Source organism: Lontra canadensis, unplaced genomic scaffold, assembly GCF_010015895.1.
Source record: "Lontra canadensis isolate GAN:19392208 unplaced genomic scaffold, GSC_riverotter_1.0 scaffold15, whole genome shotgun sequence".
Taxonomy (NCBI): domain Eukaryota; kingdom Metazoa; phylum Chordata; class Mammalia; order Carnivora; family Mustelidae; genus Lontra; species Lontra canadensis.
In genome coordinates this window covers 17,898,267-17,916,640 of record NW_022631009.1, presented here as the reverse complement: position 1 = coordinate 17,916,640, position 18,374 = coordinate 17,898,267, and the positions used below count along the sequence as shown (strand labels likewise).

General features: G+C 44.0%; 1 protein-coding gene across 6 annotated transcripts in view; it reads right to left on the bottom strand.

The window, feature by feature from the left end:
- The window catches only part of UBR5 (ubiquitin protein ligase E3 component n-recognin 5), a 137,882-nt gene extending 133,209 nt beyond the window's left edge, over positions 1-4,673 (bottom strand). For 2 of the 6 annotated variants that reach the window (XM_032858561.1, XM_032858562.1), the window contains exon 1: positions 4,057-4,672. In XM_032858561.1, the coding sequence (XP_032714452.1) occupies positions 4,057-4,118 (62 nt within the window). In that variant the 5' untranslated portion in view covers positions 4,119-4,672. Of the gene's footprint in view, positions 1-4,056 lie in introns of all 6 variants that reach the window. The other 4 variants (XM_032858560.1, XM_032858563.1, XM_032858564.1 and 1 more) reach the window with 3 other exon arrangements.
- Between the last annotated feature and the right edge of the window lie 13,701 nt (positions 4,674-18,374).

Here is an 18,374-nt window from a genome sequence, read left to right as displayed (position 1 = left end):
TAGCTTACAGCACCTAAAGGGGAAGCTCCTTAGAGAAAAACCCTTTTGATATGACAATCTCAACCAAGACTGTTTTTTTTTTTTTTTAAGATTTTTTTTTATTTATTGATTTGACAGACAGAGATCACAAGTAGACAGAGAGGCAGGCAGAGAGAGAGAGAGAGGGAAACAGGCTCCCTGCTGAGCAGAGAGCCCGATGCGGGACTCGATCCCAGGACCCTGAGATCATGACCTGAGCCGAAGGCAGCGGCTTAACCCACTGAGCCACCCAGGCACCCCTCAACCAAGACTGTTTGATTGCACAACACACAACAATGCCAAAAAGCAAAGCTCACAGGAAAATTCCACATAGACAAACAATGAGAACTGGTTCCTACTGTAACCAACCTGCATCGTGAGAAAGAATTCAGGATAGGGACAAGTCACAGCATACCCACATCACCTTTAAAAAGGCCTCCCCTAGGCCAGTTCTAGGAAAGGGTTAAGAAGGTCAGCCCCCTGACAAAAGGCCTAAGTGGAAGGAGGAGGTGAGGGGAAGGAGAAATCAAAACTCTGACAGGCGGCTGCTCTAAGGCTGAGCTGCCTCAAACGGTGACCGAATCTCCGAACACGGGCCACATGCAACAGTGGAAAGAGACCCGGACTGGGGGCAGAGGGTGGGGGGGATGCAGACCTCATGTGTCAGTAGCTCACTGTGTACCCCTGGATGAATGCCACAAAGCTCCGGGCCTCCTTTTTTCAACTCATTAGTGAAAAGACTGGTCTATGTGACTTCTTTGGCACTTTCCAGACCTTAGCAGGCACTTTCAGCCCTTCCCTCAGAGTCATTTTCTCGATATTCTTTAGCTGTTTCTCTGAGACAATGATTCAAGCAGGAACATAGTACTAACTCAAGAAATTCACTAGAAAGAAAATCAAGATGTCACAAAAGTATCTGAGCAGGATGGTTTCAATTCAACACAGTGAATATTTGCATAGGGCCAGCCACTGGGCACTAGGGACCTTGTAATCATCCTGGGAAGCCACAACCAACATCCTAGGCTCTGAACTACTCTCCTCTGCCCTAGCCACCCCCACCTACATTCACCAACTGCATTTATTATTTGGTCTCCCAAGGTAATGATTAAAAATTTTAACCCAATACAGAAAGACTATTAACAGAATTAGCAAGTCTGAAAACACAAAGAAAAAAAATCACATAAAACTTTTGCTATACTGAGTATATTTGAGGTATTAGAGACATCACATCATTACACTGAACAAAATATCTGACTTTTTTGAGGATGTGGCTATTTTAAAATGAAAACTTACTTGGAGAAGAAAATATCGATGTTTTGAGGTCCCCTCCATTTTCTTTAACTCACCAATTTATTTGCAATACCATACTACCCGTCCAATCTTACTGCTTTTCATGTAAGAATAAAATCCACTTATTTAAACCCTTTTTTCAGCCCCCAAAAAATCATTTATCATTTCATTCCTGATGTAGACACATTTCTCATATAAAAGTCAAGCTATAGTGGCACACTCTTTCCAATTACCAAAACTTACTACATCTTGGTAAAGTTTTTAATCTGAAGATGAAAATGTTCTGGGCTTCTTGTTCTAGTTAAAAGGCTCTAGAAAGCCAGTCTGTTTTGTAAACAGATTTTTGCAGCAAAAGCTTGATCCGGTAACTCTGCAAGGAGGTCTGAAAAGAGGGTCTTTCCCTCTGAAGAGCAGACACAGAACAGCTCCACCAGGAGTCAGCTACATCAGAACAGGGTGCATGGCTGTCTCAAATGCTGTCCTCACAGATCTCCACAGACCGTTCTACCCGCTCAACTCTATGTCCCCAAAATCTTACCCTCAGTGCTTTCTATCTTCTCACATGTCTGCCACCCTGATGTGCACATTTTATAATATGAATCAAATCCACTTCTGTTTCATAAAAACTCGAAGATGCTTTAAATAGTCCTCATATTGTGTACTGACACTACAGGAATCAAAACCAAAACTGATTACTTCTTTACATTAGGAATGACAAAAAAGGTAGCTTAAAAAAGGATCCATTACTTGTAAATTCCCCAGACTAGCTGAAGTAAAATGAATGTTCAAAAATGAATCAGAGTGCCCAAGATAACTGGCAAAATACGTTTTGGCAGACACAGTCAATTAAGTAAGCTGGTCAGGATTCTTGGTATATATAAAGGAGGACTAATACAGAAAACGTGGCCTACCTCTCTCCTGCTTGGTGCAGTTTTCTAAGTTACAAGACACGTTCCAGGACAAGCACTACTAATTTGGTTCTGTGAGTGACAGCAGAGCTATCCTCACTAAGAGCCTGGTTCTAAAACTTACAAAAATAACCTTATGTTAAAGTCTCAGAGATCTCCATCTCTAATGAAATAAAAATCAGAGTAAAGATCACATAACAAAATGTTAAAATATATGACAAAACTTATTTCAGTATTTTCAGAAAGTATTGCAAAATGTTCAAGCACTAACATGTTAAATACACTATAGCTACAGCAAAGATTGGACAAATCTGAACCCAGTGCCACAACCTGAGCCGCCAGCTTTCGCCCCACCTGAGGCGGTTAGATACTCGGAGACTCGGGCCAATATCTTAGCAGCAAGTTAGGCCTCTTCCTCCCACCGGGAAGCGCATGACAAACGGCGTCATGCAACTTATGTCACCCAGTCACTTAGCAAAAATCATATCTAACTTCTAAACTTGGGTCCAGATAGCCATTCATACTCAAAAGAAATAGAAAGCAGCTATATCGCTGGGGGAGAGAGAGGCTTAAAATGCCCCACTTTCTGGCCCCATTAATACTCAGACCATCATTAGATCAGAGTCCTAAATTCTAAGACTTTCTTTAATGGAGGCCTCCCTCAACCTTCTCCGAGTCCCTGTTTTGCAACAGTGAAGGAACTTTTCCTGCTTTATCTTAGTTCCCTGAGAGCATGCGGCCCTGCAATTCAATATCCTAAACTGGCAGGGAACGGTGGAGGAGGCAAAGGGAGGAATCCACAGCCAAAATAGCCTTCTTATTAAAGACGACAAAACAAAAACAAAAACAAAAACAAACAAAAAAAAAACCCACCATAATTCCTCCTCCGCCCATTGCAAACCCATCCCAGAAATTTACAGCTTGTTAAGAAAGCAGCATTGCGAACTGCAAACGTAAGAGTTTTCCTTTGACTCTACGCACGGTTTTCAGCTGTCAAATTACAACTCAGGAAAACACTATCATTAGAATAAAAAAGGAAACAAAAAAAGCTCGCACCATAGGGGCTGGGAGAGGGAGCACACCAGCCCCGTTTCGGAAGAAGCAGAGCAAAGGGAATCCAATCCACTTCCCCACCCCCGCCTGAATTCATCCCCTCCCCAGGCAGGCAAATCTCACTGCAGGAGCTCAAATTTAATAATAATAATAACAATAATCATGGCGCTTCCTCCCCCCCCCCCCCCCAAAGCGATCTGCCGGGAATCAGCCTCCCCATCCCCCGGGATCTCCAGGCTTGGCAGGTCCAGACCACCCCACCGGACACAGCTCCCGGGGGCCCGGGCGAGCCCGGTCTACCCCGGGGCCTCTCGCCCCGCTTCTCCTCTTCCCTCTCTTTTTACCTCCACCATCCCCCATCCGCATTGTCTGTCTCAATTCAACTTTGACTAATATGGATTCCTCGGGCCTGGGCCGGGCGGTAATTACAGCCCGCCCCCCCCCCTCCGGGAGCCGAATCCCACCCCCCATCTCCGCCGAGTTCAGCGCGGCTCCTCGGAGGGAGACTGGAGGGGGGGGGGGTGCGGGGGGAAGGAGGAGGTTGCAGCGCGCTTTCCCGTCTACACCGCGGGCACCGTCTACAACGCGCTCCCCCCGCGGCCCCGGACCCCCGGGACCAGAAGTTTGCCCCGGAAGGGGCCTAGCCGGGGGCAGTGAGGACCGCCCCCCCCCCCACGCCGGCCGGCCGGCGCGTAAACACGGGCGCCTGCCCCGGCGCGGCCCCGTGGGGGAGGGGAGGGCGGGGAGGCGCCCTTCCCCCCGCCCGCCCGCCCGCCGGCCCTATTACCTGTCATTGAGCTGGTCCTCGGTGCCCGGCAGCGGGTGAACCACGAAATGGATGGACGTCATGGTGCTTCCTTCTCGTCCTCCTCCCGAGGACTGCCCCCTCCCGCTCTCGCCCCCCCCCCCCCGAACACCCTTCCCCTCCCCAAAACCCACTGCCGCCGCCGCCGCCTCCCAGTCCCCAAATGGAGGGAAGCAAATGCGCAGGGGCCGCCGCCGCCTCCCTGCCGGGCGTGTGTCCGCGGCCCGGCGGTCCGGCGGGGTCGGCAGGGGCGGATCAACACGCCACCCGCTCCCCCCGCGACAGCGCGCAGGAGTGCGAGGCCGGCGGCCGGGACCCGGGGCGCGCCGCCGCCAGCGGCGGCCAGGCGTCGGGAGAGGGAGCGACTGGGGAGGGAGGAGAGGGGCGGGCTGCGGGGACGGTGTGGTCCCGGCGGCGGACGGGGTCCGGACTAGGGAGGTGGGGAGGGAGATTAGCCCGCACCGCGCGTCACTGGCGAGAAGCCGCCGCCGCCGCCAGCACCGCCGCCGCCATCTTCACTTCTGCCCCAGTTTCTCCGTCTCGCAGGCTCCGCTCCCGAGCGGCGGGGGAGGGGCGAACGGGAGGAGGAGGAGGAGGGAGGAGACCGGCGGGCGGGGGCACGGCTGCGGGGGGGCGGGGCTCCGGGAAACGGGCGGTAAGGCCCTTTCGATTGGGCGGCTCAACGTTGTCGGGCGACGGCGCTGTAAGGCGCGTGCGGATTGGTCCGTTCGGCCCCGAGCCCAGCCCCCCGGGGGGTGGGATAGCTCCCGAGTGAGTGTTCCGGAGAGCACGTGTTAGGAAGGAGGAGGCGGAGGGGAGCTCACTGGGGCGGGGAAGAAGTCTGGGAGGGAGGCTAAGTGTGTGTCCCCGGAGAGGTGGAAGGAAGAGGGGCTCCTGCGCTTCTCGCTCTGATTTCCCTGAGGCAGCCCTAATTATTCTGCGGATCTTTAGGGGGTTTTTGTTGTTGTTTCTCGCCCTTCACCCGCAGTTACATTTAAAGTAGAAGTGCAAAATCACTGAAGGGGCAAGAAAACACAGCCTTTTATTGGAGAAGTAAGGTAGTTACGTAAGGACCTTTCCAGAAGGTCCTATGGTAGGATCAGAGAGAGCTGACTTTGCAGCAACTTCTTTAATCACCTTACTCTCCCCAGTGTCCCCAGCAACACCATCACATACCCGTACAAAGACAAAATGTGGAAATTTCCACTAATTTCCTGATTTAAATGATTCATGGGGGTTTTAAACTACTTTCAAATGAAAGATGATATATCTCTCCTACAAAGGCGTTCTTCCAACTCATCATCAGTGGGATCAAAACGGCAAATTCTTAAATGGCTCTTTTTTCTAAGGAACTCCTTTTTTCTAGGGAACCAGTTCCCAGCTTTCTTCTCAAGGCTTCCATGGCTCCTTCAAAAAATCAAGTATCCCTTTCAAGGCAAAGAGTGAAAACTAAGCTGCTTCTCCAGTTTGTGATTCGTTAAATCAGGGGTCTTGGGAAACATTCTTAATGTTAAACATCGCTTTTCTCCTGTTACTGCATTACATACGCATACACACTTTTGCTTAGGAAGTTCTTTTGAGAGAAATATATGAACATTTATTTATAAATGAGGATAGAGTAGGTACCCCCTTGAGACAGATAATGGAACAGTTTTGTAGGTCACCAGCTCCAAAATTGGCCCAGATTAGTTTAGACTAAAAAGTGATTTCAAGGCTGGTTTTTAGTCCTCCAAAGCCACAGGGAAGCAGGGTAGACCAATGGACACTGCTAGTTTTAGAGCCAGACAGAACTGGATTTCTGTCCTGTTTCTGCTACTTAACTATGTGACCTTGATTAATTTTTTTGGCCTATCATAATGTCTTTTTTCTCCTTTGTAAAATATGCCATAGTCACAGATCTACAGAGGGTTATGGTGAGGTCTAAATAAGATAGTTTGTCAAGCACTTGGAACAGTTCATAACACTAGGTAGGCTCAGCAAATGCACGCTTTCATGTGTCAGCAGTGCTCAGTATGTGCCACTTGATACTTATGTGTTCTGATACTCAAATCACGCTATGGGGGTAATTAATATTATCCCCATTATATAGATGACAACACTGAGGCTCAAGCACTTTAGGTAAGTGTTGAAGATGAGACTGAAACCCAGGTCATCTAACTCTGATTACATTGCTCTTTCCACTACACCACAGCTGCCATCTAGTTAATAATTAAAAGGGGCCGATTATTCAAAGCCATAGGAAAAATGTGATATGACAAATGCAATAAGAGTGCTATAGAAGTTAACAGAGGAAGTGATTCAAGCCAAGACAATTAAGAAAAGTCATTTAAGCTGAACTTTCAAGAATGTTCAGGGAAAACAGAATATCTAGCTTAAACTTATTTATATTTGTCTCTGAACAAACTCCATACCATACTCATCCATTGCTTCTTTCTTCCAAATTTGTTTTTCTTCATCTTTTCATTGTGATTCCACCCTGTTTCCTTGATTTATCCACTCCTAGTTTCCAAGTTCTGAGACTTTCTGTCCTGGTTGAAGGCCAGTCTTCTCACTCTAGGCAGCCCATTCAAACTGCACATTTGACCTTTGATGACCATTTTGGAATTGCAATGTTTTTTTCTTGTCCTAGGCTGGCTTGTTAGGGAGAATTTTTCTCTTCTAGATCCCCAACACTGTGGTGGGTCACACTTCACACAGAGAAAAATAAGAAATAAAGGCATGGAGTTTTGCAAGCCCATCACATAGACAGGGGAGGAAGGAATACAGATAGAGAATGGAGATAAGCAGGGTTTAAGGAGAACCTCTCTGAAGTTTCAAAGTATAATACAAGCCTAGAAAACAACACTGGGGGAGAAGGTTCTTTTCTAAAAATTTGGACTAATTCTCCCTTTGAAAACAAATGAATGGAGAAATGAGACAGGAATGGTAAAAAGCTTAATGAAATATGGGCTGATGGATGTTTTAACACTATGGATAACTGGAATGCAATCCCAATGGGGACCATCTGAGAGACTGTGGGGGGACATACCTCAGAATTATCTCAGTGAGAGGGGAGGGAGCTAGAAGTATTTATCCACCAACTCTGTTCTTGGGTTAGTTCCCTGACACTTTACACTCTCCCCACTTGTGGGTAATGCATACTCCTAAAGCGAAAGAATGAAAGAAAAGACATTACCAAAAAAAGGAAAGAGAAAGAAAGAAAAAGAAATGTGAGAGATTTTTGACAGTCAACCCATCTTAAAGGGTACTCTTTAAGCAAAAGGAAAATGATCCCCCAGTGTAAGCTCAGAGAGGCATAAAGGTATGAAGAAGAATGAAAACAGAAGAAAATATGTAGGTATGTAAAAGTTGACTGAGTAAAACAACAGGGCTTAAAAATCCAAAACACTGACACCAAATGCTGGCAAAATGTAGAACAATAAGAATGGGAATGCGAAATGGGATGGCCACTCTAGAAGACAGTTCGGTGGTTTCTTACAAAACTAACATACTCTTAACATATGATCCAGTAATCACACTTCCTGATATTTACCCAAAGGACTTGAAAATTTATGTCCATATAAAAATCTACACACAGGTGTTTATAGAAGCTTATTCATAGTTGCCAAAACTTGTAAGCAACCAAAATGTCCTTTAGTAGGTGAATGCTTATACCTGCATAGTGCGTTATTGTTCAACACTAAAAAGAAATGAGCTATCAAGCATGAAAAGATATGGAGAAATATTAAATGCATATTACTAAGTGAAAGAAGCCACTCTGAAAGACTGCATACTCTATGATTCCAACTATATGACATTCTGGAAAAGGCAAAACTGTGGAGACAGTAAAAAGATCAGTAGTGGCCAGAGTAGAGAGAGGAATGGATAGGTAAAGCACAAAATAAGTTTTAAGGTACTAAAACTGTTCTGTATGATGCTCTAATGATGGATATATCTCATTATAAATGTGTCTAAACACACAGAATTTACACCTCGAGTGAATCCTAATGGACTCTATGAACCCTAGGTGGTAATGTAAGATTCAAAAGTTTTAACAAACAGACTACTCTGATAAGCGATGTTGATAATGGACGAGACTATACATGTGTGGAGGCAGCGAGTATATGGGAAACTCTGTACCATCCTCTCAGTTTTGTTGTGAATCCAAAACTGCTCTAAAAAATAAAGTCTAGGGACACCTGTGTGGCTTAGTCATCAAGTGTCTGCCTTTGGCTCAAGTCATGATCCCAAGGTCCTGGGATCAAGCCCACATTGAGCTCCCCACTCCATGGGGAGCCTGCTTCTCCTTCTACCCCTCCTCCTGCTTATGTTCTCTCTGTCTCTCTCTGACAAATAAATAAAATATTTAAATAAAAAAATAAAGTTTATTAAAAATATTAGCAAAATAGTAGCAAAAAATATTAGCAAAACAAATTCAATAGGATGTAGCAAAAATAGACCATAAACAAGTTGGATAATTTGACTTGGAAATCAACAAATATAATTCACCATATTAACAGAAGAAGGAAATAAATCATTTCAAAGGAATAAGAAAAATAATGTTATAAAATTCTATTAACTATTCATGAAGAAAATTCTTTAGTAAACTATGAATAGAACGAGACTTCTTTAATTTGATCAAGTGTATTTCTGAAAACCCTATAGAAAAAATCTTTTGCAATGACAAAGTGTTGACAGCTTTCCCCCAACACTGGAAACAAGAATGTCTGTTCTCACCACAACTTTTCAACATTTCTAGGGTTCCAGCTAGTGCAATAAGACAAGAAAAACAATTATAAAGTATAGGGATTAATTTTCCAAAGCAGCTGCCAAAGTCAGCAGAGGGACAGTCGGGTAATCAATGGTTAACACCAACTATAGGGTCACCTGGAGGCCAGAGTGTCCAGGCAGGTAGAGCTGGAGTGGGAAGTGGTGGTCATATACTATAAGGATAACAACATTTCTGGCAACTTCTACAGAATTAAGTAGAGATACCAGACTTTGGACTTCTTCCACATGCACATAGACACCAACTCATCCCATGGTCCCTATCATTTCTGGGTCTCCAAGCACATCCTCAGGTAGAATGTGTGATGCATGCTACCTCACAAGATCAAGCACTGCTAGGCCACTTCAGAGCACCTCAAGATGTTTAACGAGAAAGAGCAAGTAATTATTTCTCCTCAAATTTGTGTGTCTGAAGCCCACACATAAGTTTGTCTACTTGAAGCACCTGACTTATGAGAACCAGATGTTGACAGCGACCCTGGAGAACAAGAACTAGAATGAGGTCAAGTTCACTATACGGAGGAGTGTCTCTAATAAGCCAAGGAGAACATGGACAAGAAAAACAACAAATGAACAGAGGTCTTAGAGATTCACAGACCCCTGATCTGAGCCAAATAAAAACTATTCATCCCTCAAAAGATATCCCTCAAAAGATAGATTCTATGGGACACTGGAGTGGCTCAGTCCGTTAAGCATTCACCTTCAGCTCAGGTCAGGATCCCAGAGTCCTGGGACTGAGTCCCACATTGGGCTCCTTGTTCAGTGGAGAACCTGCTTGTGTGCTTGCATGCTCTCTCTCTCTCTCTGACAAAGAAATAAAACCTTTAAGGAAAAAAAAAAAGATGTGTATAGGTTTTAGAAAGTAAGATATAAAAGCATCGTTATTTTCATGGGACATATTTTAATATACAAAAAATTGGGATTAGTAAGCAAGTTTAGCAAAATAACTAGAAATAAGGTTAATGTCCACCAAAAATCAACTGTTTTTATATACCCAAAAAACTAAGAAGAATTAGAAAATGAAATATTTAAGATACCATTTAAGATAATATAAAAACTAAAAATATCTGATATCTAAGAAAAAAATCAATAAAACATGTATAAAACCTATAAAATTTTATTTTTTTAAAGATTTTTATTTATTTATTTTTAGAGAGAGAGCAAGCAGGGGGAGGCGCAGAGGAAGAAAGAGAATCCCAAGCAGACTCCACACTGAGTGTGGAGCCCAATGTGGGGCTCAATCTCGCAACCCCAAGGTCCTAACCTGAGCCAAAATCAAGAGTCTGATGCTTAACTGATGGAGCCACCCAGGTGCCCCTACACAGAAAACATAAAAATATTTTAGAGAAGTCAAAGATGATCTAAATAAATGGAGGAATATTTCCTCTGTTCATGGGCTAATACAACTAATAGGGTGAAGTTGTAAATTCTCCCTAATCTATAGATTTAGCATCATCTCAATCAGAATTCTGACACTTCTCCACCCCAGTGGGAATGTATAGGAAAGACAAAGAGATCAATGAAATTATAAAAAACTCAGACATAGACCAAAGGTTAATAAACATATAACTTTAACACCATAGGCACTTCAGGGTAGTTGGGAAAGAAAGGTGTTTGCAATAAGTTGTGCCAGGACAATTGAATATCATTATTTTAGGAAATTAAACTTAACCCCTACCCACATCATACACAAAAATCCAGGTAGAATGTAGATGTAGATTTGAATGTATCAAGCAAATAATAGGGGTGCCTGGATGGCACCGTCAGTTAAGGATCCAGCTCTTTTTTTTTTTTTTTTTAAAGATGTTATTTATTTATTTGACAGGGCAGGAGCAGGGGTAGGGACAGAGAGAGAGGGAAGCAGACTCACCACTGAGAAGGGAACCTGACATGGGGCTGGATTCTAGGACCCTTGGATGTGTGTGCTACATCCCACTATAGAAAAAGATTTTTTTTAAAGGAAAAATGGTGGGGTGCCTGGGTGGCTCAGTTGGTTAAGTGACTGCCTTCAGCTGAGGTCATGATCCTGGAGTTCTGGGATCGAGCTCTGCATCGGGATACCTGCTGAGCAGGGAGTCTGTTTCTCCCCCTGACCCTCTCTCCTCTCATGCTCTCCCTCTCTTTCATTCTGTCAAATAAATAAATAAAATCTTAAAAAAAAATTAAAATAATAAATAAATAAATAAATAAATAAAAGGAAAAATGGCTCAGGGCACCTGGGTGGCTCAGTCAGATAAGCGTCTGACTCTTGATTTGGGCTCTGGTCATGATTTCAGGGTCCTGAGATCGAGCCCCACATCAGGCTCCTCGATGGGCATAGAACCTGCCTAAGATTCTCTCTCTCCCTCTGCCTCTGCCTCTTCCCATCTCTCTCTTTTTTTTTTCTCTCTCTCTCTCAAAAAAATAAAAATAAATAAATAAATTAGAAAAAAAAAGATGACTCTGCTTTAGACCATATAGAATTTAAAAATTTTTTAAATCTTGGGACGCCTGGGTGGCTCAGTTGGTTAAGCGGCTGCCTTCGGCTCAGGTCATGATCCCAGCGTCCTGGGATCGAGTCCCACATCGGGCTCCTTGCTAGGCAGGGAGCCTGCTTCTCCCTCTGCCTCTGCCTGCCTCTCTGTCTGCCTGTGCTTGCTCGCTCTCTCTCCCTCTGTCTCTGACAAATAAATAAATAAAATCTTTAAAAAAAAAATTAAAAAAAATTTTTTTTTAAATCTTATGTATTTATTTATTTATTTTTAAGTAAGCTCTATGCCCTATGTGGGACTTGAACTCAGGACCCTAAGATCAAGAGTGAACTCATGACCTTGAGAACAAGAGTGGCATGTTCTACTGACTGAGCCATCCAGGCGCCCCCCCCCCCCCCATATAGATAGACTAATTCAAAATGGATCATAGACCTAAATGTAAGAGATAAAGACTTAGGAGTCTTAGAAGAAAAGATAGGGTGAATCTTCCTAACTTCAGATAAGGTGATTGTCTCTTAGGGACAAAACAATTAGCAAAAATAGATAAATTGGACTTCATCAAAATTTAATACTTTTACCCTTCAAAGGACACCAAGCCAAGAAAGTAGGAAGGCAATCCATGGAATGGGAGACAGTGTTTGCAAATCATGTATCTGATATAAGACCAGCATCTAGATTATATGAAAATCTCCTATAATTCAACAATCAAAAGACAAAAATCCAATTTAGAAATGGGTGAAGAGGGTCAGAAAAGGCTGATGATGAACAAGAAAGGAGAAAGCACTGGTTTGTAAAGATGTAGAGATGTTAACAAGCAGCAGATAAAAGGCAGAGTGTTCTACTCTGGATTCCTCCATCAAAAAATTCAGTCTGTGGGGCGCCTGGGTGGCTCAGTGGGTTAGGCCGCTGTCTTCAGCTCAGATCATGATCTCAGGATCCCAGGATCCCCACATCCGGCTCTCTGCTCGGCGGGGAGCCTGCTTCCTCCTCTCTCTCTGCCTGCCTCTCTGCCTGCTTGTGATCTCTCTCTGTCAAATAAATAAATAAAATCTTAAAAAAAAAATTCAGTCTGGACTATATAGGAAAATAAAGATTTTGAAGGTGAACAATTAAAGCTCAGATTGGGAGAAAAAGACTACCTGAGAGCACTGAGTTGTCTTAAAGTCAAGCCTCCAGAGCCCAATAAACCATATACCACACTGCCAAATAAAAGTTTTAAAATCTTGAGGAAAAAAATAGGCCAAGGATTTGAGTAACATTTCTACAAAGAATGTATCCAAATGGCCAATAAGCACAGGAAAAGATGCTCAACATCTTATGTCATTAGAGATATGCAAATCAAACCCTCAAAGAGATAACACTTCTCATCTACAGGGACGGTGAAAATAAAAAAGACAGGCAACAGGAAACACTGGAGAGGATGGGGTGAAATTGAAACCCTCATACACTGTTGATAGGACTGCAAAATGGAACAGCCACTTTGGAAAACAGTTTGACAGTTGTGACAGTTTTGACAGTTACTCAAAAAGTCAGAGTAGTAGTCATAAGACGACTCCTAGATATATACCCAAGAGAACTGAAAACTTATGTCCTCATAAAAACTTGTACACAAATGGTCATAGTATCATTATTCCTAATCAAGAAAACGTGGAAACAACCCTAATGCCTATCAACTGATAAATGGATACATTCAATGTGGTATATCAATACAATGGAATATTATTTACCATAAAAAGAGTTGGAACTCTGATGCTTGCCACAGCATCAATGAACCTTGAAAACATTATGGTAAGTGAAAGAAGCCAGACACAAAAGGCCAAAAATATAGTATGTTTCTGTTCATACGATGCATCCAGAAGTGGCAAATCCACAGACAGGAAGTGGATTAGTGGTTGCCCTGGGGGGCTGGGGGAGTAAAGGGAAAGTGACAGCTAACAGATGTGGGGTTATTGGGGCAGGGGGAAGTTCTCGAATTAGAGAGCAGTGATGGTTGTGCAATTTTGTGAAATATTAAAAACTACTGACTTTGTACTTTAAAGGGGTTAATTTTAAGATATGTTAATGACATCTTAATAAATTTATCATTCAAAAAAAGGAAAGAAAAGTTGTTATATGACCGTATGCCTCCACCAGCAGGGCTGTGAGTTCAGGGGGATATATACAATTTCCAACTAAGGAAGCTAGCTTCTACTTATTCGTTGCAGTTTTTTAAAAGTCTCTATCATTCATCGAATGAATGATTTCCTGAGTGATGAGTACATGCCAAGCACTTAGGATTGTGGATAGCTGCAGTGGGTGGGGAAGGTCTCTGCTCTGCGTGGACGGGGGGCTTACAATCCTGCTGCAAGGGCTGAGAGAATGGGGTTACGGGTACTTCAGCAAGAGGGAAGTCACTTGCCCAAAGTCACAAAGTTAGTAAGTAGGAAAGTCATTAAGGAAAGCAAGGTAAAGTCCAACAGGACCATAGTGGTCCTTTTTTAACCCAATACCCTTATTTCACAGAGAAATCAAAGGCTCAGAGAGGTGAAACCACCCAATGACATGTGGCATGTTACACACTCTCACAAATACGCAAGCATCTTGAATTTGGGAGCCCAAGGAGACCTTCAAAAAATCTCAAGGTCAATCCATGTAAGACCTTTTTCAGATAACCTAATGGGCCTTGGCAGCTTAAGATGCCCGTCAGAAATAGAAAAGCCCTCCAACATGCCTTCAACAATCGATCGTTTCTCTCTGCCACGTGGTAGACATTGTGCAGCACTGGGAACCTGGCAGTGAGCAAGACAGATGTAGGTGACTTCATGGGGTCTGGCAGTTCCCAAGTGCAGGCAGACAGCTGTTTTGGTGGCTATGTAAGAGTCATCTTGGGAGGCAGATACCTAAAGTTTCTGGGCCCCTCCCCACTACTGTGATTCCACTGGTCTGGAGTGAGCCTTGGAATCGGTATTTCAGCACTCTCCGAAGTCCACTCTGGGAACCACTGGCCTATATACCCCACAACTTAGCTTTTAGAGCTCAGTGAGAACCTGGAAGGACTCACCCAATCCCACAGCTAGATAAAATGTGTTTAATGCCCAGAACACCTGGGTGGCTCAGTGGGTGTCTCCCTTCGGCTTAGGTCATGATTCCAGAGTCCTGGGATCAAGTCCTGTGTCCAGCTCCTCAGCGGGGAGCCTGCATCTCCCTCTGCCTGCCTCTAGCCCTCCCTCTTTCCTCTGACAAATAAATAAAATCTTTAAAAAAAAAAAAGCTGTTTAATGCCCAAACCCTGGGGCATTTACTTGTCATTGAACAACTATCAGGCACCTAGAGTTGCTGGGAGGTACGGCTACAGTGAAGAGAAGACCGCACCTTGCTTACTCTCATGGTACTTACCTTTGATGGGAGTAGGGATGGGACACACAGGGAAAGCCGAGAAAGAAAGAAACAAGGACACTTAATCTCTAGTAATGGGAAGTACTATAAAGTGGGACCAAGTGAGGGCCAATTCAGTGGAAGAGAATACATTGGGTTGAACCATATAAAATCGTAAGTATTGGACTGTTTTTGATCTACAGAAACAACAATTGTGTGTGGTTCAGCTTTATAAACAGGTGTTAGAAAGCAGCTGAGTCCTTTCTCCCCAGGAAAAAAAAGGGAAGGTGGTCTCGCAAAATGGATATGATTTGAACACAAGAATGACAGATAAAAGCCTAGGGGAAGGGTTTTGTTAGAGGAGTCTCAGGAGAAACTGTGGAAAGAAGGGACGTTCGTTCTGGATACGTATGGAACACTGGATAGAGCAGCACAGTCATTTAAAAAGAAGAGTGTGGGGGCGCCTGGGTGGTTCAGTGTGTTAAGCCGCTGCCTTCGGCTCAGGTCATGATCTCAGGGTCCTGGGATCGAGTTCCGCATCGGGCTCTCTGCTCAGCAGGGAGCCTGCTTCCCTCTCTCTCTCTCTCTCTGCCTGCCTCTCCCTCTGCTTGTGATCTCTCTCTGTCAAATAAATAAATAAAATCTTAAAAAAAAATAAAAATAAAAAAATAAAGTATGTGTATGTTTAATTTAAAAAAAATTAAAAAAATTAAAAAATTAAAAAGAGTGTGATGCACCCTCATTATTCTTTTTTTTTTTAAAGATTTTATTTATTTATTTGACAGAGAGAGATCACAAGTAGACAGAGAGGCAGAGAGAGAGAGAGAGAGAGGGAAGCAGGCTCCCTGCTGAGCAGAGAGCCCGATGTGGGACTCGATCCCAGGAACCTGAGATCATGACCTGAACCGAAGGCAGTGGCTTAACCCACTGAGCCACCCAGGCGCCCCACCCTCATTATTCTTAACAAAGTTATTTACCCTTTGATTAAAGACACAGTCAATAAAAACCATGAATAAAAAAATCAAATACTCACTTCCAAACTCACTTCTGAAAATTCACGTGATAGCCACTGCCACAAACACATTGCCTCAGTCCCTGGCCCAGATGCTACTTTCTCTGGGATGTCATCTGTCATCTGTCATCTCCACTGTGAGGTGAGACTGCTCCCTCCCCTAGACCTCCAAGGTTCATTCCTCACACTTCCCCTCCCACCAGCTACCATCCACCACCATCTACTATCCCTTAACCCCCTTCTATATGCAGCAAGCACGCTCCCTCATGGAATTGACTCTATCGTGTTCACCTGGGTTTTCTGCCCGTGAGTAACTGTCACCAGTATTGGCTCAATAGGTTAAAAAAAAAAAAAAAAGAATGCATGCGTGCATGAATGAACGGCGATTATCTCCAAGTCTGTTTTGCATTTAAGGTAATGAAAGTCTGGGGGCGCCTGGGTGGCTCAGTGGGTTAGGCCGCTGCCTTCAGCTCAGGTCATGATCTCAGGGTCCTGGGATCGAGCCCCACATCCGGCTCTCTGCTCGGCGGGGAGCCTGCTTCCTCCTCTCTCTCTGCCTGCCTCTCTGCCTCCTTGTGATTTCTGTCTGTCAAATAAATAAATAAATCTTTAAAAAAAAAAAAAAAGGTAATGAAAGTCTGCAGTCAATCGTCCCACATAACCAATGTGGGGATTAAAGCACAACTTAGATCTGGGGCTGAGCTGCCTGCTCAAAATAAGGTTCCTGTCCCTTGGGCCCCTTTAGGTTCCACCTCACAAGGACTGACCTTTCAGTCTTAGGGATCATCCCATCTTTGCTCAACAGGATTCAACTCGGGGTGCCTGGGTGGCTCAGTCGGGTAAGCAGCTGCTTTTGGCTCAGGTCATGATCCCAGGGTTCTGGGATCCAGCCCCACACTGGGCCCCCTGCTCGGTGGGGAGTCTGCTTCTCCTTCGCCCTTTGCCCCTAACCCTACTCCTGCTCTCTCTCCCTCTCAAATAAATAAATAAAATCTTTGAAAAAAGAACATGACTAAACTCCATGACAGTCTCTTCCCCTCAACCAGGTCTGGAAGGGGCAGTCTGGCCAAGAACACATTCTGGTCACGACAGCTATGGCGCTGGCTTTGGCCTGCCACATCGTTCCATGGCACATACAGAAAAACTCCCATCTACTGACCCAACAGGTCCTCATCCCAGCTGCACCAGCTGCCTGCTTCGCCTGTACTTGGAAATCATCAGGTTCACTCCCACCCAGCTTGTCTTTTGAGGAAATAACCCCTTTGGATTTTCCTCATAAGCCCTATGTTCCCACCACTAAAGTTGCTACCAGGGCTCCATGTTGGACCCAGCCTAGGATTCGGGAGCTGGTTATTCCAGTTTGTGAATTATCCAGCCCTTTTGCTTTCCTTCCTCTCCACTTCTGCTATTTACGTGTGAGGAAATTTTACTGCTCAGTAACATCTCCCTCGGTGTCTGGGAAGAATACTAATACTTCCATTTGTTCAGTGCTCTGCAGTCTACAGAATGACATTACATATACAAACTTATTTTAGCCTCCTAGCTGTCCTGTGCAATAGATTTCATTATTCTCCTTTTCTAGCTAAGCAATGATAAATGACTTGTCTGTGATCACACAGCCAGAAAGTACAACAATTGGGTCTTGAACCCAGTTTCTGATTCTCTGTCTGGTGTCGTTACTGTTAAACACATCAGGGAATGCAAATTTCCCACTTTGTTATCCATTAGAAGTCATGGAAAGCACTGGATGGGAGAGTGGCTTCCTGATACCATGAGGAGAAATTTCCCACAGATTTAATTCTGTCAGTCCAGCTGGCTGGAACATCCCAAGTTGGCAGTGAGGCCGTTAACGTCCCCCCTTGAGTGGCCCATAGTTTCTTTTCTTTCTTTTTTTTTCTAAGAATTTATTTATTTACTTGTCAGAGAGGGGGAGGGTCACAAGCAGGGGAAGCAGCAGGCAGAGGGAGAGGCAGGCTCCCTGCTGAGCAGGACACCCAACGTGGTGCTTGATCTTAAGACCCTGGGACCATGACCTGAGCCAAAGGCAGAAGCTTAACCGACTGAGCTACCCAGGCGTACCGCCGCCCACAGCTTCAACAACCATATAGTCTTGGCCCCAGGTGGATACACTTTTTGAGGAAAAGTGTATATTTTCATATTTATTGTCATTCTAGAGTAATATGTGTATCCCATCAACATTCTGTCCATTAGATCACAGTGTACTAATCACCCAGACAAACAAAAATCAATGTTTACATTAGGCTTTACAACTTCCAAAGCATTTCTCAACAATCCTCAGTTTCATATGGAAGGAAAATAACAATATTAACATCCCCACTTTACAGATGAGAGAACAAGTCTCAGAGAGCAAGTAGGAGTGACTTTCCAAGGTCACGCAGTTGAGGACTGTGAAGGGGGATGTATATTCTGAGTCTAAATCTTATGTTCTTTCCTGAGAGACTAGTTATTGACCATATATAATGGTATTAATTAGCATGTGTATAGGGCTTTAAAGTTTTATTTTCATATATGTTAGTTCATTTAATCTTCAACAACCCCTGTAGGTAGACGCTGTTATTAATTATCCCAATATTGCTTTGAAATTCCCAGCTGTACTATTATTACACCCTTTCACCTTGGAGTCATAAACGCAACTTTCGAGAACATTCATTTATTCATTCAACAGATGTTTTTGA